The sequence below is a fragment of the Gadus chalcogrammus genome, chromosome 7 (assembly GCF_026213295.1).
Source record: "Gadus chalcogrammus isolate NIFS_2021 chromosome 7, NIFS_Gcha_1.0, whole genome shotgun sequence".
Taxonomy (NCBI): Eukaryota; Metazoa; Chordata; class Actinopteri; order Gadiformes; family Gadidae; genus Gadus; species Gadus chalcogrammus.
The window spans coordinates 10,864,850-10,885,513 of NC_079418.1; the positions used below are offsets into that span (position 1 = coordinate 10,864,850).

Here is a 20,664-nt window from a genome sequence, read left to right on the forward strand (position 1 = left end):
CATTCATGATTTATCTTTTAAATGCTCCGCCCTACATCTTTGTATTTTAGCTACCCCGATTTTGAGGAACCAACTCCAGAAATCCAGAACTGGACTCAAGGTTTTTCGTTCAAACCTGATACATTGCTTATGGTGTTTCAAATATTTTCCAACAGAAACATATTTTAGGCAGACGATTGTAATGCATGGCTTAAACTCGAATCATGATTGGGTCTGACATCTCAAGGTTAGGCTCATTGGTAAGGAGTTTGTCTTTTGGGAAGAGTCTGACATCTCAAGGTTCATTGGTAAGGAGTTTGTGTTTGGGGCAGAGTCTGACCTCTCCTGCTTAGGCTCCTTGGTAAGGAGTTTGCCTTGACATTCTGACTTACGATCCCTCAGGTCTAGGTTGGCATGTAGGAGGGTTGATGGAGCGTTTAAGAAAACAAAAGAAAGAGGACAACTCGTGTTATTTAGTGTTGCACAAATCTGTTCATAGTCTTTAGGATGAACCTTAACAGGAATCATTTGAATATGTCACAAAACCTATTAAAGAGGTGCCACGCCTGGTGGCATGTCATGGGACCTTTAATTTTGACCTTTGAAGAGTCCGTGCAGACTTCTACGGCCCACTGCCGACAGGTGAACACTTGCTAGTCAACGTAGATGAGTACTCCCGATACCCTGTGGTGGAAGTCATGCACTCCACCTCTGCGAACTCTGTTACCCCTGACATGGACAAGATCTTCTCGATGCTTGGCATCCCCGGAACGCGAAGACAGACAACGGCCCCCCCTTCGGTAAGCAGTTCGGCAGGTTTGCGGCCGGGCCTACATGGGGTTTCAACATCGAAAGATCACCACTACGGCCCCAGGCAAACGCCACTGCAGAGAGGTTTATGAGAACACTTGGAAAGTGCCTCCGTGTCGCCAACATGGAGAACATCCCCTGGAAGCAGCATCTCTACACGTTCCTGCGTGAGTACCGTTCAACGGCACACATTACAACCGCAACACCACCCACTGAGTTGCTGCTCAAACGCAGGATACACACAAAGATGCCTTCAGTGAGCACACCCATCGGACTGGACAAGGATCTTCGCAGGAGAGACCGCAAGGCTGAAGCCAAAATGAAGGTGTATTCGGACGCTCGCCGACGCGCTGCACCTTACACCCTCCAACCTGGTGACGTAGTGTTCAACCCAGGCGATATGAACTTACAACAGCTTACAATCCCGAACCGTACAGAATGACCACCGAAAAAGGGCTCTATGGTCACAGCTGAGTGGAATGGACATCGAGTGACAAGGAGCTCCTCCTTCTTTAAAAAGCTCAACCCTGGCCTGTGTCAAGTCAAGCTTCAAGTCAATTTTATTTATATAGCACATTTTAAAACAACAGTAGTTGACCAAAGTGCTGTGTGACACATCACCAGCAGAAGAAGAGGATGAAGAAGTCAGCGCAGACACATTCCCAGTGTTGGAAAGGTACCCAGCTAGGCACCGACAGCCTCCACAGTACCTCAGCGACTTTGATACAGCCTGAGAAAAACAGGCAATATGGACTGAAAAATAAAGAGACTTTATCTGTAGACAGGTTTGTCTGTTCTGATTCTGAAAATGTTTATAAAGGCGATTATATGTTCCATATTTGAAATGGCATTTGAGAAAGCACTTAATTGATTTATTACACCGAAGCAATATAATTGTTTACTGCACAGTGTTTATTGTTGTTTACAGACTAAGTGGATGTTTAGCTATTGATAATTCAAAGTAACCAGAATTGGAAGTAAAAGACAACCTTGAGTTCAAGTAAAAAAAAGAAAAAAATGATCTGATGTAATTTTCAGATCACGCCAGTAGACTGAATCAGTGTTAATGTTCACATAAGCTTGCACGTACTGCTTACATCATTACATTACTATAAGCGCCAACCGAATGTGATGTGTTGGTCGCGAGTTCGGAATGTTCCCCAGCAATAAAGCAACATAATGCGAAGCTCCGCTTGATCATTTATAGTAGGACAAATAAACAATACTCATAAATATCACAAGGGTTAACTTTGAACCATGATTTTGAGCAATTTAACATCCTGTCAAAGCAATTTTACATCCTGTCAAAGCAATTGTATATCCTGTCATAAGATAACTCTTGAAAACGTATCTTGAATATATTGGTTATTGGTTTTAACGTTGACTTAATTAGCTTTTTTCAAACCCAACAAAACTAACATTAAGGCCTTCTATTTCAGTCTATAGCCTTCTTTGACTTGAAGGAGTGTCATGACACTATATGCTTGACATCTGTGACATTAACACTCTGAATCAGTTGTTCAATAGCCTAAACAAAACGACTAGTTTAATTAAGTTTAATTATGAAGCTTGACATAACAAGACAGTCAACTTGACATAAAATTATCCATTCAATTTCAGCCTACCGACTACATGTTATATAACCTATTAAGGATTATGATTATTTTTGCAGTTACATTTTTAGGAAATTAGGAATGTGTTGTCATTTGACCTCAATGTTTAAAAAAACTGTACTGTACAATCTCAAAATGAAGTGAAATTTGTTCAAAGCCAGGGTGACCTTTAATTTAAATCCTTTTATGTTTTATTTAATATATTCAGGATTGATTTAAATGACTACATCAATTATTATATATTAGGAAATTATGAAGATCAAACAAGGGGAAAATGTTAAAAGGTTCAGTGTTTGGAATCTGGCAGCAACTAGCGGTGAGGCTGCAGATTGCATCCAAATAAGTACCCCTTTCGCCTCTTCCTTGTCAAAGACTACACTTCCTTAACTGCCCTGTATAGAGTGTAACAACGTGGTTCCGGAAGTAAAAATTCCATTCATTTTTTTCATAGAGGTTTTGAATAAAAGCCATAATGTCTTAACCATACAAAGTATGGATATCACGCGCCGTTATATTGTGAATCGATGGTGTATTCTTCTGTAGAAGCCACAAGTTAAACAGGCAACATCTAGTTTTTAGAAAAAACACGCTTTATTCACGATTCATTGTACCCACTACACTATCCATAAATCCAATATAAACAATAGAATAATGGCAAAGGTTATAAGATGCAAGAAATGCCCTAAACTATTGGGTTGGAACCATTGCCCAAAGGTTTGCAATGGATAAGGGGATGAGTAGTTCCTTCACTCGTTCACAAAAATAATGCACACAGTCTTGTCCCTTTGCCTTTTCTTCCGTTTTCAAAATTATTTTTTGGCCTGAATCAAACCTTTTGGTCACGACTTCCGTGACAAACGATTGGCTTTGTATAACGTCCATGGAGAACATTTATGGGAAATGTACTTCCGGAACCAGAGCTGTTCAAAAAGGGGTTGGTCCCTTTACCACAGTTTAGCACTCGGTGGCTCACTCTACCACAGTTTTTAACTGTGCTTTCAAGTCGAAGCACACCAGGTTCAAACCCTGGCAGAGTCTGTAGGGCAGAGGATATCATCATTCACATTGGTCAACTCTCTTTCCACTGAGAATATATTCTTCATAATATAACTGAAAAGGATACAAGATATGAAAGATTTGCAGATGTTATGTTAAAGCGTAGTAAAGTGTTTTTGAAAACATGGCCCAGTATACATACACAGCTCCTCTACTGCCCTGGATCAATTGTGAATAGGATGTGAAAGTAGAAAGAAAGAAAGCAGAGCCATTACTTATGAGTGTGTTTGTGGGGTGGTCTTGCAGAGTGCTCAAGAGGACGGATGTGGTGTCAATATTTCGGAAAGGGGAAGCACATTAACGTTTGCTCAAAAGGTCATGTTCATTTTCTTTTGTTGGTTATGCCATTACAAAGAGACTTCTGTGAAGATAACAGCAAGGTACGACAACATATATCATGACATACGGCTTGTTTACTTGAAAGGTTAAAACATTTGAAAATGATGTCTTCTCATCCTTTTATCAAGAATATGTTGCAGCTTTGTGTGAGACACCTATTGAGGTTCACCAGTATCAATTCAGTGATCATTTTTAGAATATTTTCAATGAAACTAATACCTTTTTCTACCTAATTGAATTGTAGCCTAACACATCAGTTCACCACTGAGATAAAAGAACAGTGGAAAGAATGCTCTTCGGTTCAGTCATGAATAGGACTTTTTTCTTTTTGAGAAATAAAGAAGTTCAAACATGTAGACAGAGGGTAGAACAGAGGGACAGAAACCCAATAATGTGTAACAAAACATGTAACATGTAGTATTACACAACCAAATATATGAAGTGAATGAGTAATGCTGACTGGATAAACTCTTTGTGTTTTGAGGCATGACAATCCTTGGCATTAATGAGGGGGCCGTGCTGATGCTTGTGTCTTCAGCCTCACTCAGCATGCTATGTCTTCTGTGTCTCAAGTGTAAAAAGAAATCCAGTAAGTTCTTTACGCTCTTCAATGTTTTTGGAAATGGGAAATTAAATTTTTCAATTCCTAATCAATATACCCATGGGGATTGATTTGTGATTTTGATGTTCTATACGGCAATAACCATTCACAAATTCTTGTGCATCTATTTAAAACAATACAAAATCAAGGTAGAATGTATGTAAAACTGAAAAATAAGAAAACAGACTCTTCTCTCTTGCAGAAATCATCCAACAGGAATCCTCGATATATGACCCTCAGATATTGTGAGTATTTATTTATAACAGGAGCTTGGAGGTTGATCATTAATCATTTTGTTGAATCTCCTTTAATTGAATGAACATTTATTATGGTTGCTGTTTCTATTAGGTATGACAAGGTATACTTGTACTACTATTTTACGTCAGAAAATGTGTCTGTTTTACTTCAAAACATTTACGAGCCTGAGGTGTATGTATAGAATGTAAGTAGTTTGAAATGCATTAAACAGCATCTGGATTGTTTCAAATTGTGCTCTGATCAAAAAGTGCTCACATTTTAAGGGATGCAGACTTCAAATGTGATATTTGTGACAACCAACAAGTGTGTTGTTGGTTGCATTCAAAGTGTTCAAAAGATTCCTAATTTGTCTTATAGTATAGGAAATCAATGTTCTATAAATATTAAAAAACTGAAACATACACATTTTCTGATGTAAAGTAGTAGGGTTAGTACAAATATACATAGTAGGAAAACAAGAGGATATTTCAAATAGGCATTTGATCATTTTCAAAGATTCAATTTAAAAATAGTGTTTCGCCAACAGCCAACGTGAAGGCAGCCGATTTGCTGTCACACGCTCAAAGACAGGTACACTCCCTGGTTTTACTTAATAACATTATTGTATACATTATATAAATACACTTAATTACAATATTAATTTAAATGTACATTTATCGAGCGATATAGTTCTACTTGATAAAAAAGTATGTGTTGAGGGAAGAAATTCTGTGGGACAAATTATATGTTGTATGTTATAATCATGTTGGGTAACATTTTGTGATTATATTAATTAACTCATTGTCTATCATCTTCCAGTAACGCGGCCCAATCAAATGAAAACACAGAACCAAGAGTATGTATGCAACATGAGCTCAGCTCCATTAACCTACAAAAATGGTTTTGTAAAACTTTATGCATTTAATCTCACTCAAACATATGTAATTTTCAGGGAAACTGAAGCGAGACATTCCCATATCTCTCAATGTAAGATCTCCAGTTGTAAACTTTCCTTATTAAATTCTTTCATAAAAGTAAAATATATATTTTATTACCATGCACCAAACTTGATGATACCGTTTTCATATTCGCAATGTAATAATGTTTATGTTTTTTTCAAATGTGATGATTTGGCGTGTTTTGCGTATTTATTTTGTGTATTTTGTTATATTATAAGAAATGTATGACAAAGGCTATTTTCTATTTCAGCTGCAAATGAAGATTACACATTTGTCATTGGTGGTAAGTTGGTACTAGTTTGACCCATGTATTAATAGTTATATGTTATATTCTTTAATGACTATATCAACTGATCATGGAACTTTACAGAATAGTTCAAGGTAAACTCTAATGTTAACCACATTGTTTTGCAGACCAAGAGGGCTTTGAGGCTACATATGTGTAAGTGTGTTCCCCCTATACCTGAATGGTCTCTACGTCACACTGAATTACCTCCATATGTTTCATCTGTGGTTTTTATCATATATGTATGGTCTTTTATACAGCTCCCCACTTCCAATTGCAGTGTATGGAAACATTGAGGAAATTAAACAAGCAGCATCTGGTGAGCATGTTGTTTATTATTTTTCTTCGTAAGATGTTGAGAATTGCAGTAACTTTGATCACTACACAATCATAATAAACTTTTACATTTATTTTAGGCAATTACTCAAATGCTAAATAAATAAGCATATTGTGGTTAGGGTGTGAAATGCTTACTTCACACATGCATGAGAGCAGTTGCCTTCATGTGTGGGGTAAAGTACAAGTTAGAGCTGTAAGCACAGGTCTTTTTTGTCAGTAGAATTTCTGAGGCTTGTGTCATTGCAACCCAGTCTCACGGAAATACTTTTAACCTATTCATTCATGATCTGGGGCACGTAATTTAAAATTTTCCGTGCCAAAGGGAACACATTTCTGACAATTCACAGATATATGTAATGCAGGTGCGCTGCTCTGCAGGCAAACCGCGACGGTAAAAGGTAGCTGCTTCATCTCTTCTTTTTAGAATGAGTTTGAAATTATTACTTTTTGGTACAAAAAAATTGAAATTACGTGAACCAGATCACGAATGAATAGATTAAATTACGTGACGTGACAATGTCACGTATTTCCGTGAGACTGGGTTGTACATTGAAGCCCTACATTTTATGAAAGCAAGCCAGTGGACTTCCACTTACTTCTGATCAACCTCATAGGATACCCATTTACAACACGGAACACTCTTTTACTTTTGTGATATCATAATATTATAATAATATATAATATTATAACCTCAAATGTATGCATTCCACATTCCTTTCTTTCAGCTTCCAATTTATGTGACTATGAAAATATTTTGACTGCTTCATCGATCAACGATGGTATGTGGTTCCAACGTAACACTTTGATATGATCACAATGTATTACCTCAATGTTGCTTTCAATTTTTTTTGCAATCTTTTGTTTCAATTAAAATGACAGAGATGTTTTTTTAAACTGCTGTTTCACTTCAACAGATGAGGATTATGAAAACTCTGAATTCTTAAAAAACATTGAGGATTTAACAGGTAAATGTTGTAATTTGTTTCTAACTAAAAGGATAAGTTCGGGATATTTCGACCTTGACTCTATTTTCCCATCAAGGGGGGAATGCAGAAACAAACATCTTTGAAATTGTTCCAATATGGAGTGATAAGGCTGCAGTCATAATTCGCGAAACGGACTGCAATGTAATTCTTTAGGCAATATCGGCTTGTCAATGTACAGTATGCCCACTAAAAATGCTTATTGTTTGCCACTGACAGGCTCAGATTGATACTATTCATGTCTGACAACATTATCCCTACAGAGAAACCTAACTTTTTTCCCTTTCACTTGATTCACTCTAAAATCTCACGAGTTGTTAAACAGGGTGACCTTGAGTGAGAATTGGAACTTAAAGCAGCTGCAGCTGCTTTAAGCTTATTTTGCAAATACACATAACTTTATATCAATGGTTATAGCATGGTATGTCTTTGTGAGGTTTTAACGTCTCTTATCATTGAATCATTAAAATTGAGGCCAAAGAAGTGTATGCAGTTTATAATATAATCAGGCAGTGAGGTGATTATAGGCAATACTATAGTATAGTTACCGATGTTTTTATGTTTGGGATGTAAGGAGGCCATGCAAAGAGCTGAAGAAAAGATAAGCTTGAATCTCAAACAGCTGTAGTGCTGGTCGAACACGATTCGAGCCATGGTACAACGAAAGTACTTTGCCTTTTTGTTTCTTTGTTTCTGAAACAAAATTGCATGATGCAAAAGTCCTCCCTCAATCTTCTGTAAAACGTCCTGATATTTCTTGGTTTTATGGTCATACTAAAGCTACCCTAAAAAATAGAATGGGTAGCCTACCCAGTGTATATTAATAACTATTAATAACTTACTAATATAATTAAATTAATTCTCTCTTAATTCCTCCCAAAAGTCTGTAATTATTGCTCATAAGATAGATCGTACATAAAATATAGGTACGCAGTAGTTAACAAAGAACTGCAGTATAAATTCTTTGCAAGAATGGTACACCATTAGTAAAAAAACGATTAGGCCATAACTCGGGAGGAACTACACTGTATGTGGCAAACTGTAATCTAAAACGTAAACCGATACTCCTCCTTTTCTAATACTTCTCCTTGTGCAATACTTGATTCTGATTGACACTAAAAAACCGACCAGATGTAGCAAAAATATCAAAGAAAAACCTGTTTCTTTCCCTAATGTAATCTGAGCCTGTCCGTGCAGAAGGAAAGCCATTGACAGGGCGCTTTGGCCCCAAAAGGATTACATTGCAGCACGCTTTTTTTCATTACGGTAGTAGCGTTCCCCCTCAATACTGGACACAATATATACAACAATATTGTTTGCATAAGTCCCTAAGACCAAAAATTCAGAGAAACTAAAGACCCGGTTGACCGTCCTGAAGTTATCCTTTAAGTGTCATAGCTTTTGTTTTACACTAAGTTAATTGTTCCTCTTCTTTTTGACAGATGACCCAGACTATGTGAATACTCAACAGGGTGCTTGCTGATATGAACACCACCAGATAGAGGAGGAATTCTCAAGGCTCAATAAGCAGGAGGAGCCAAACATAGTCTCTGCTATTCATAGCAGAGACCTGTGGTAATGGCAGAGAGCCTCACCGGTCAAACTCCAATGAAAAAGGCTTACAAGAAAAGTAAAAATAATAATAAATATTCAATATTTATCTATGATCTTTGTAACAAATGTATCTTTATATGATTCATTTCAGAAAAAAAGGTGTCCAAAGAAGTGAGAAAATCTTAACTTTTTCTGATATGCCATTAGAAGATACATCTGTTCATAAATATTTAGGATTTCCATTCGATGAATTTATGAATTATGAAAATGGAATTAAACTCCTGGCTGATTCAGCTGGTAGGGCTTTGGGTGTCATTGTTAACAAGTTAAAAATATGTAAAGACCTTGGTTATTCTACTTACTCTCAATTGTATGATGCATGTGTTTCTCCCATTGTGAATTATGCTGCTGGGGTATGGGGATTTAAAGAAAGAAAAATCTCAGATGCAGTACAAAACAGAGCTATACGTTGTTTTCTGGGTATTCATATATACAGTATGTTCCCTCTTTGGCTGTTCAGGGGGACATGGGTTGGATTCCTACTACAATAAGGAGAAAGTGTGATATGATTAGACTGTGGAATCGTTGTGTTAATATGTCAGATGACAGGATCTAAATTATATAATGTTAAAACCGGACGGACATACATCCAAATCAAGCATAATTATGAAACAGAATTATATGTTAAAACAAATTTACCAAGAAATCAGAGATCCTGGATTGCCCAAATAAGAATGGGAATCCTTCCCCTGGCACTTGAGGCCTGCAGATTTAAAAAATATCCCAGAGGAACAGAGACTTTGTGAACTTTGTGATTTACAAGAAGTGGATAATGAATCTCATTTTCATTTATACTGTCCCTTCTGTGATGAACTAAGAGTACCTTTTGTAAATGAACTGTTTGCTCAAAACCCTGAAATATTTTGGAGTAATGATCATGTCAGGATGGAATGTTTGTTTACCTTTAATGTTTTTTCTTTTGTTACTAAAGCCTGGATGAAAAGTCAGGATGGTTAATATCGTTAATGTTAGTATTGTTAAGCATCTACTTTTGGTTTTTGGTCTGTCTAGGTTGTTTTATAATGGTGTCTTGTAAGCCCTTGTGGGCTGGGCATGCTAATGCATGAAACAATCAAAAAAAAAAATGTATAGTCAAATTGGAGAAATGTGCAGAGCTCCAATGCTAATACAGAAGAGAGATGATTCAGCGGTGAGCTCAGCCTCCCCTCTGATTCGCAGTGGAGTGGGGCGATAGGCACCTGCCTGTCACTCTCTTTCTGTAGGTCAACAATGTTGGGCTGGTGGACCCCGTCTTCGCCTTCCATATTCCAGGTCATATATGTCATGTGTGTATAATATATTCAGGATCGCTGACCTCTTCATGGGCTGTGGAGCCCATGATAAACCACGAAAGACCAATGCTGAGCTTGAGGAAATACTTCCAACTCATTTTTCACTGTTGCATGAGTATGAGTAATGGAACTACATGTGCATATAAAACATGAATCTAATACGTCATTTGCCTGTATGCGTGATTTTTTTAAAGAAGGCTAATATGAAATATGTAATTCATGGTCACCTGACCAAAAGTCTTTGTGCAACTTTGTGTTTAAATCTGGTTCTAATACTATCAAGCGGCTGCCCAGCCATTGACCTCACCGCATGTCACTGGTATACAGCTGGTATGTGCAGCTGTATGACATAGGCTGGCCTTTAGCCAAAGGGTGTATGTTGGCCTGTAGAATGTAGCAGGGCAATGTAGTTTTGCCTGTGGCTCTAAGCTGGCCTGTCGCTCTAGGCTGGCCTGTCGCTCTAAGCTGGCCTGTAGCTTTAGGCTGGCCTGTCGCTCTAGGCTGGCCTGTTGCTCTAGGTTGGTCTGTAGCTCTATGCTGTAGGCTGGCCTGTTGCGCTAGGTTGGCATGTAGCTCTACGCTGTAGGCTGGCCTGTCGCTCTAGGTTGGCCTGTAGCTCTAGGCTGGCCTGTCGCTCTAGGCTGGCCTGTCGCTCTAAGCTGGCCTGTCGCTTTAGGCTGGCCTGTCGCTCTAGGCTGGCCTGTTGCTCTAGGTTGGCCTGTAGCTCTACGCTGTAGGCTGGCCTTCCGCTCTAGGTTGGCCTGTAGCTTTAAGCTGGCCTGTCGCTCTAGGCTGGCCTGTTGCTCTAGGCTGGCCTGTCGCTCTAGGCTGGCCTGTCGCCATACAGTTTTAAGCCTTTGGCTTAAAACTGTATGGCTTGAATAGCTGCAGGATAGACTCCTTCCACAGTAGGAAAAACACAGGTGTAGCTCAGCATCAATTAAGGGTCCGTCCGTTTAGGTATGGCAGTGCAACAGTATAGACACAAAAGGACCAGCATGTATAAAACCAACCTCATGTCAAAACGACAGGAACGGGAGGTAACTTAACCCTACTATTGACAACCTGGGACTATGGTTCATTTGGTTGATGGACCTGCTTGTATATTACTGTGACACATTGAACAAGGTAGAAACAATTGAATAAGGTAGAAACTATGGGCAAGAACTACATAAGAACACCAGCCTCCCAACTCTTTCTTGTGAAACGAGGCCAAACCTATTTGCTGTATTATTCGAACTGCACAGGAAGCCACCAAGAACAACCTTTTGACACGGGCCATTGTAGCTGCTGGTGGCAGTGCTGGCCACAACTCATGTTTCTTAGATCTGACAGCGAGACAAAAGACAAAAGTGTGCCCCCGCAAGCCTACACCTCCAGACGCTATCGCACAAAGATAAGCACTTTCCTATGCTGTGTTAGGGGCTGAAACAAGATACTCATGAACCAGTTATCAATGCCATAAAGGGAAGTCATGAAACGCGCCTAATTTCTACAAGCTTAACTCTGTGCTTGGACTGATTGTTGTTTTATAGCATCTACGTTTATAGCCTAGGTTCAAGATGAATCTGTGACTGGGTCTGGTCCAACTCCCGTTCCCTATTGCGAATTTGTTTGTCTATGTCAGGCAGATACAATTGTAAGCTAGTGAAAAATCATCTTGAATCTTAAAACTGGTTTGATCCAAAAGTCTTCTCAGTGAGACTTCAAGCATCTGTTAAACAGACTATAACCTACATTATTAGTAAATCTCGAATAGGCATTTATACATAAAGAAAACACTATTATTATTATTATTAAAATTCATATGTATATATAGATTAAAAAATGATTAACGAGATACAAAACATATGAAAGTTGTACAATATACACATAATGAAACAAGGGTACACCCCCCACCTGGTGGCAGATTCCGTCTAAGCAGGTTAGTATACATCAGGGTGCACATAACTTCTTTATAGAGCTACTCAGTTGAGTACCAGGAGATGGTGTTTGGTACGCACCCCAGAAATAGCTCCACACGTAACATCGGATCTTATGAAACGTAGCCAGTTTCACGGAGGTTTTTTGCGTCACCTTTTTTTTTTATCAAACTGCAGCAGCTCGACCACGGAGCGTTTGATTATCTGACAAAAGGAACGTTGTGATCAGCTGATTTTGCGCAGTGTTGCGCTTATTATTCGTTTCGGGCCACGGCACATCTTGGGGCCAACATTTTCTTCTGTTCCTTTTCTTTGCATGCGGCGTAGGCCTACGCACAAGTAGCTGCTCAATGTATTTTGTTGTTTCGTTTTTTTTCAATCTCCCGTAAGTTACGCAAAAGCACTGTAGTGACACAAGTGACGTTACGCGTACCAGTTATGTGCGCCCCTGGCTATAACGCCACCAACTCAGTCTGAATTTAGTAGCCTTATAATCATAACAAGCAACATTTTCAGCACAAATTAACTACTATTCAGTTATATTTAAGTGGTATTATCAGTTGCTTTAACAATTGTTATTAATGTAGACAAACAAATGAGGATAATATAAATATTTGGTCTATTGCACCAGTAAATTTAAAACGTAATGATAATAGTTAGGCCTATGTGTGATATTAATTAACACTATTATAACTTCATGCCCTAGAGTGACATATTGTATATTACACTTTACATAGTTAACCATAATGACTTGGGGATGAGATGCTAAAATGCAACGCGCTTCTAAGAGAATGGATGAAGAAAGCGAGTGGACTTATAAATCATCTGTAAAGCTACGAGTCCTGTACACAGAGAGGTGATAAACAGCGTGGATCATCTGATGAAACCAGTCAGTAAGTGTGGTGATGAACAAGCTGGATCAATTAAAGAAACCAGTCAGTAAGTGTGATGATGAACAAAGTGGATCGTTTAAAGAACCAGTCGGTAAGTGGACTTCCGCGCACGCGCAGACCGGGAAACCATTCGCGTCGATGGAGCATGTCCACTGACTGGGATGTACAGAAAACCAGTCGACGGACGGGTTACGATGCATACTGAAACACTGGATATAACCTGCAATGACCTTCATTTATTTATTATGATTCAAACAATACCATTTTTTACTAGCACGATTGTTGCAGAAGGGAAATGTTTCCAGTCAGGCAGGTAAGGTAAAGCGCGTCTCAAACCAGACCACCGGATGATCGTATCCCGCTCGTCCGATCGTCCTGCAGTCCAAACGCTGCAGATCTTGTCTAACCAACGAAAGGACTTAAATGTAAAAACGGACAGGGGAACTGTGGAAGATTCTAGATCCATTGTTTTTAAATGCTTGAGCTATTGCATGGGCGCCACCATCTCCATCCAGATGTGAGAGTGAACCAGAGGCCCGATCCTGGTTTGAACCACTGACGGTCGCTGTTCTCTCTGGTTGATGGGGTCCGGTTTCTAAATCCTTTTTTTTTAAGAATCAACACCATATCTGATTTTTACACATGATGCAGAATGGTGCTGCTGAACGTTGCTCTTATATCGGCATTATTTTTTGTGTTTTTTTTAATCTGCTGTCTTGTATAAATATGTAGGCTAACATGTCTTATCGTACAGTGTTCCAAAAGGCCCTAGTTCCACATTTCTTGATCACATGCACTGCTGCTATCGCCTTGTATTTGTGTATCAAGGAATTTGATCAACGTTTAATGACACTACGAGAAGTTTATTTCAAGTAGAACAAATCATTAAATACAAATTCAAAACAATATTCACCGAAGTCAACTTCAACAAACATTGCATGATTCAAACCAATAATAACAGGACTTAATATAAGTAACGGATATAGACGTTTTCTGGACCAATATAGAAAGGGATTGACATGAATATGATGAAGGACACTAGGATGCCCCAACCCTGGTGTGTTCCTCTGCAGGCAGGAGCGTGTGGACGTCTGATTGCTGGCCTCTTCTGAATCCCTCCGTCACGGTGGAAGAGAACGGCCCCTCCTGGCAACAGGCCTGCACAAATCTGGGTTTCAGTCTCCCCCTGACCTGTCCCTCTCATTTGTGTAAGGCTTGTGGTAGCCATTTTGACTCTCTCGCACACAAGGTAAGGAAGGACCCCCCCACCAGTCGCCCCTTTCGATTGACAACACTGACAGAAGGAGCTCTAGCGAGCCTAAGACCTGGGTTGTCTCGTGTGTGTTTGCGATCTACGTGTTTCCCACCACGTGGATCAGGCTCACCCGTTGTTCTGTCCCGTGTTTTGCCGCAGCATGTCTGTGGGGATTGCAAGAAGAACTTCTGTGGCCGCTGCTCGGTGGAGGCCGAGGCCCGCCAGCCCCGTCTCTGCTGGACCTGTCGGCGGTTTCACGGCACCCTCTTCAACCGCACACAGCTGATGAGGCTCAAGGTACGTCTCACACCCCCCTCCAAACCAACCCAACCCGTCATGTGACAATAGTCGTCGTAATTCTGTTAGTCTGGTCATCCTTGGGAGCGTTCAATACTGGGCGGGCGCGGCCTGGGAACATGGATTTACACTGTTTGGGAAACACTGCCGCAGTGGGTCCTTGTTCTGCTCTCCTCTAACGGACCCATCTCCTCCCTCACCAAGGTGCGGGAGCTCCGGGACTACCTCCACCTGCACGAGGTGCGGACGGACAGATGCCGTGAGAAGGAGGAGCTGGTTGAGCTGGTCCTGGACCAGCAGGCCCTGGGCGGCAGCGGCGGCAATGCCGCCGCCAGCAGCGGTTGTAGCACAGCGCCCAACGGCGCTACAAACGGAGCTGCACCCCAGACCCAGCACACAGCTCCTTCGTCCTCGGACGACAACAACGAAGAGGATGACGATGACGACGAAGAGGATGACGATGATGATGACGACGATGAGGACGGCGACGACGACGACGACGACGACGACGACGGCGGCGGCGGTGGCGACGACGACGACGACGACGACGAAGAGGAGGATGATGAGGAGGGTGAAGAGGAGGATGAGGGGGATGAGAATGCTGATGAAGGGGAGGCAGATGGTGGTGATGAAAGTGAAAGGGTGGCTGAAGAAGATGCCGGTGATAACAATGTAAGGGAGGCTCAGGTGGAGGAGAACAACGAGAGAGAAGTGGCAGAGGAGGAGGAGGAGGAGGAAGACGACGATGAGGAAGAGGAGGCAGGGGAGGACGAAGAGGAAGTTGAAGAGAACATTGAGGTAATGATCATAAGTTTAGAGTTGATTAAGTTGATAAGGGCTTGGGGGAAATACAGGTTAGATACTCAGAAAGCACTCAATTTAGGCCTGGAGTAGGATTGTTTCAAGGTTTTTAACATGGTTGTTACCTTTAGTTATAGGGCAGCAAACTCAAACCTAGGCCCTGCTTACAACTGCGTTTTGAATCGCTTGCGCAAGAGATTCTGTTTAGAAGATAACCCAGCACTACGGTTCCTACTGTTCGATGGTGGGAACCATCTCTCTTTGCCTCGCCATCCCACAACCCTTTTGAATCCCGATTTGAAGACGGGCCGTGATGTGTGAACAGGGCCATAGTCTAGTCTGAACCTGTCCAATACGCTCTATTCCCGGTCCCAGCAGACGTGGGACCCTGAAGAGGCCGTGCCCGCGGAGGCCCGGACCGCCTCCCTCTCTGACCTGAGCTGTGTGGAAGACATCGAGGGTCTCGGCGTCCGTCAGCTCAAGGAAATCCTGTCGCGCAACTTTGTCGACTTCATGGGCTGCTGTGAGAAGTGGGAGCTGATGGAGCGCGTCACCCGCCTCTACAACGAAGTCCGCAATGAAGGTGAGAGGATGCATTGTGGTGCTGTCTGATGGGTCAGTCATCAGTCCTACTGCTAATACTGCTGTTCCTCTGATGGGTCAGTCATCAGTCCTACTGCTAATACTGCTGTTCCTCTGATGGGTCAGTCGTCAGTCCTACTGCTAATACTGCTGTTCCTCTGATGGGTCAGTCATCAGTCCTACTGCTAATACTGCTGTTCCTCTGATGGGTCAGTCATCAGTCCTACTGCTAATACTGCTGTTCCTCTGATGGGTCAGTCATCAGTCCTACTGCTAATACTGCTGTTCCTCTGATGGGTCAGTCTTCAGTCCTACTGCTAATACTGCTGTTCCTCTGATGGGTCAGTCATCAGTCCTACTGCTAATACTGCTGTTCCTCTGATGGGTCAGTCTTCAGTCCTACTGCTAATACTGCTGTTCCTCTGATGGGTCAGTCGTCAGTCCTACTGCTTATACTGCTGTTCCTCTGATGGGTCAGTCGTCAGTCCTACTGCTAATACTGCTGTTCCTCTGATGGGTCAGTCATCAGTCCTACTGCTAATACTGCTGTTCCTCTGATGGGTCAGTCGTCAGTCCTACTGCTAATACTGCTGTTCTTCTGATGGGTCAGTCATCAGTCCTACTGCTAATACTGCTGTTCCTCTGATGGGTCAGTCATCAGTCCTACTGCTAATACTGCTGTTCCTCTGATGGGTCAGTCGTCAGTCCTACTGCTAATACTGCTGTTCCTCTGATGGGTCAGTCATCAGTCCTACTGCTAATACTGCTGTTCCTCTGATGGGTCAGTCATCAGTCCTACTGCTAATACTGCTGTTCCTCTGATGGGTCAGTCATCAGTCCTACTGCTAATACTGCTGTTCCTCTGATGGGTCAGTCATCAGTCCTACTGCTAATACTGCTGTTCCTCTGATTGGTCAGTCATCAGTAGGGGTTGGGTATCGTTTGGGTTTTATCCGATACCGGTGCCTACTCGGTACTTTTCAAACGGTTCCGGTGCTAAAACGGTTCTCAAACCGGTACTTAAAAAAACGAAACGGCACACACTTGCATTAAGCAGTAAGTCAGCGGACACTGAGTTGAATGGCAACGGTGTTTGCTAGCCTACTTGATATGCAAGATTTATGGTTGTCATTAAATTACTCAACTTACCCGAAGAGGCTGCTGTGAGTGCTGTGACTGATACATATCTTATTAAAATAAAAAAAGGCAGGCAGGCACATATCATGGCGCAACATTACTGCCAAAGTCATATTAAGTAATATAACTCATGTGCGCAAGGCAGCCACAGGAGACGCCAACATTGTTTTCAACCGCTCGGTACCGCTGTATTAATTCCCAAGTTTTGAAAAGAAAAAGTATTTGAAGCGAATAACGACTCTGTTTTTGATTTGTTTATTTGGTTTTTGAACAGCAAGTTTTGGATGCATGCATCGGCTTTGAGTTTGTTTGTTTGTTACTTTAAAATGACATTCGCTCGCAACACACACACACACACACACACACACACACACACACACACACACACACACACACACACACACACACACACACACACACACACACACACACACACACACACACACACACACACTACAACCTGCCGATCTTCAATCAAAACAACATGGTCCTGGACCTATAAAGAAAGTCGTAGTCGTACCATGCGTGTTTACCGCAACATTGAAAAGGGTCCCGTCTGAAACAGTGTCGCGCAGCGCTGCGTTCCGAACGTTGTGTAATCAAATACACCGGTATGGCGGTATATAAAAAAATCATATCCTAACGAAAATACACACCGTTATTCAGTGAGAACCGGTATAGCGCCCAGCACTAACGCAAGTTGACGCCGCAACACCATGGGGGCGGGGCAGGGGGCGTTAAAAAACGTCAGGCACCATTATGAGGAAACGAAATGTGCGTTCTTATTCGATCTCGTTACAACCGTTTACGTCGGAACCGGTTCCCTACTGGAACCGAGTTTCGGTGCTCAACCCTAGCCAACACCCTACTACTAATACTGCTGTTCCTCTGATGGGTCAGTCATCAATCCTACTGCTAATACTGCTGTTCCTCAGATGGGTTAGTCATCAGTCCTACTACTAATACTGCTGTTTAGCACCGTTGTACGCAGAGCACACAAGTGGCTTCCAATGGATTCCAAAGCCCAAAAAGCCAATAAGGGACTACCACAAAGACAACCTCTTCAAACCGTATACGGTTGAACAGTCAGGGAGAGCTGTCAAATAAGGCCTTGTACCAGGTACCAGTTGGTTAGGTGATGGTTCACTGCTTGCGGTACACCAACTAATGCCAGGGTCAGACTATACACAACCTTTCTGTTTTTCACGAGGGTCAAATCGTCATGATGTGGTTAATCTGGGGTGGGTTCAGTATTGAATTAAACCTAGTCAGGTTGTACGTCACAGGAGTTACCGGCCTACGCGAGGACAGTCAAATTATTGAGAAAGAAACAGTAGGGGGGGCCATTCTTGATGTTTCATCCTCAGCTGAGCCCATCTCTGCATTGTGTCCTCATCCTCACCTGAACCTCTCTGTGTCCTAATCCTCACATGAGCCTCTCTCTGTGTCCTCATCCTCACCTGCCCTGTGTCCTCAGAGTCGGCCGCAGCCACCAAGCCGGACGAGGAACTGTGCCGGATCTGCATGGACTACCCCGTGGACTGTGTGCTGCTAGAGTGCGGACACATGGTCACCTGCAGCAGGTGTGGCAAGCGCATGAGCGAGTGTCCCATCTGCAGGCAGTACATCGTCAGGGTGGTCCACGTCTTCAGGTCCTGAGGACGGAGAACGCAACAGAATCACTTCCTCAGACACCACAGTAGATGGTGTCCAATAACTCAGAGATGTTATTTATGTTGTTTCTTTGTTTACTCATTAGTTTGTTCATTAATAGGCAGATACAATTGATATTTTATTACAATTTTGTATTTATTTATTTATTTATTTATTTTCTATCGTATAATAACTAATCTTAAATGTAATTTGCCAATATGTTGTTTCCTTAATCTTGGATGGTATGTCCTTGTATGTTACCTATGTTTTTTTAGATTAATGATAGAATAAGCAATCCACAGTACTAGTAATAATGTTTATAATGTAGACACTTTACCAGGTATTATTGTATTTGTGTATATTTGTATCTGTAAACATCAACATATCAAACAAATGGTGCAGGCACAGTTATAATGTCCAGAACACTGGAACGTTATGTATGTTATAACCCTGATATTTCGTAAGTTTTCTTTTCTTTTTTTTTCTTTTTTTACAGAATCCTCTTATTTTTTTCATGGATTCAGGATTCCCCAAATAACGGGAAGGAGGGCACTGCAGCTCATAATACAAAAAAATTAAAAGTTAAATTCTGGCGCAAATTGAACCCATGGTCTTTTTCGGCATGAAAACACATGAAATAAGCCCTCCAGACACTTTTTTCCTTTGATTAACAAGTACAGAGCTTTCCCGTACCAATGAAAGAAAGTGTCTGTAGGGCTTATTTCATGTGTTATCATGCCGAAAAATACCCTTGGTTCAATTTTCGCCGGAATTACACTTTAAGTAATCTTTTGCACATTTATGAACAAATAAAACGTGTACTTTACTATACAATGACTAGCAAACTAATAAACTTACTAGCCAACTCACTAATCGTGTCGCGCTGCAGTGTCCAGTCTGTAACAAAAGCCATGATAATATCATATTATCATAATGTTATCATGATATTATCATGATAATATCCATGATAATATCATGATAATATTCCATCACTTCAAAGGCAATACTACAATTGACGCATAGTCAATTTATGCATAGTAATTCCATTTGATAAATCTTTATTTATATATGCCGTCGGATGAGGTATAGAATATTCATATAATTGTGTGCACTTATTGTTCAACGCTCACTGCATTGATCACTCTCCTTGGTTTGGTTGCTTATCGGCGTAATTAGAAATTTACTTTGAGGGAGAGGGTCAAGGGGAGGAACTACTCATCAGGTAGGCGAGTGTTTTCAACCTTTGTAATGTTGTTGTGTTCTTCTACTGGTGGTTCAGCGATGGTACTGCAGCAGGTGTATGGGGTTCCGTATGGTGTGTGTGTGTGTGGGGGGGGAGGTCACCAACACGGTGCCCGCGGGCACCAGGGCGCCCGCAAGGACCATATGAGGCGCCCGCAGGCCTGTTCTGAAAATAGCAGAGCTCATTCTTGAACAACTCTTTCCCAACTTTTTTAAGTCATTGTTGATAATTATTGTGAGAAATCATTAACACGATCAGTTTCTTCACATAGATGAGTATCATTAATCAATATTAATAATATATAACTAAAGGCAAACTGAGCAAATTGTTTATTTCAGAAGAGTGTATCAAACTGGGTGCCCTTCGTATGACTCAGTACCCATGAAGTAGCTCTCAGGTTCAAAATGGTTGGTGACCCCTGTGTTAAAGGGACACTGTATTAGCAAAAACCAATGTCTTCATCCATAAATATGTCACCTCTGCTAATAATCTGATTTATCTTCCTGGGCGAAGAATTTCTTATATTTAGGTGAGTGCTGCATTCAGCGCTCAACTATTGTTCTTCTTTCTTTCTTTCTTTCTTTCTTTCTTTCTTTCTTTCTTTCTTTCTTTCTTTCTTTCTTTCTTTCTTTCTTTCTTTCTTTCTTTCTTTCTTTCTTTCTTTCTTTCTTTCTTTCTTTCTTTCTTTCTTTCTTATTCTCTCAAAACTTTGGGACCCATCTACTTCCTACATTTTTCTCCTAGAGACTTGTTATGATGGGTGTGTAGCAGGG

The 20,664-nt window shown here is 41.1% G+C and overlaps 2 protein-coding genes across 4 annotated transcripts; both read left to right on the forward strand.

Moving 5' to 3' along the window:
* Positions 1-18: 18 nt before the first annotated feature.
* Positions 19-10,473, forward strand: LOC130385859 (uncharacterized). Of its 3 annotated transcripts, XM_056594594.1 has the most exons (12): positions 19-3,838; positions 4,282-4,386; positions 4,601-4,643; positions 5,183-5,226; positions 5,455-5,491; positions 5,588-5,622; positions 5,845-5,877; positions 6,009-6,036; positions 6,141-6,199; positions 6,945-6,998; positions 7,134-7,184; positions 8,645-10,473. In XM_056594594.1, the coding sequence occupies exons 2-12, from the start codon at positions 4,284-4,286 to the stop codon at positions 8,683-8,685; spliced, it is 528 nt and encodes a 175-aa protein (XP_056450569.1). In that variant the 5' UTR covers positions 19-3,838; positions 4,282-4,283; the 3' UTR covers positions 8,686-10,473. The 3 variants fall into 3 exon arrangements, with proteins under 3 accessions (XP_056450569.1, XP_056450567.1, XP_056450568.1); XM_056594592.1 differs by having other exon boundaries at positions 5,455-5,622; XM_056594593.1 differs by lacking the exon at positions 19-3,838 and having other exon boundaries at positions 3,848-4,386; positions 5,455-5,622.
* A 2,508-nt stretch (positions 10,474-12,981) lies between these two features.
* LOC130385966 (E3 ubiquitin-protein ligase rififylin-like) lies at positions 12,982-18,812 on the forward strand. Its single transcript, XM_056594752.1, has 6 exons — positions 12,982-13,014; positions 13,966-14,172; positions 14,338-14,475; positions 14,680-15,273; positions 15,652-15,859; positions 18,473-18,812. The coding sequence occupies exons 1-6, from the start codon at positions 12,982-12,984 to the stop codon at positions 18,652-18,654; spliced, it is 1,362 nt and encodes a 453-aa protein (XP_056450727.1). The 3' UTR covers positions 18,655-18,812.
* The last annotated feature ends 1,852 nt before the right edge of the window (positions 18,813-20,664 follow it).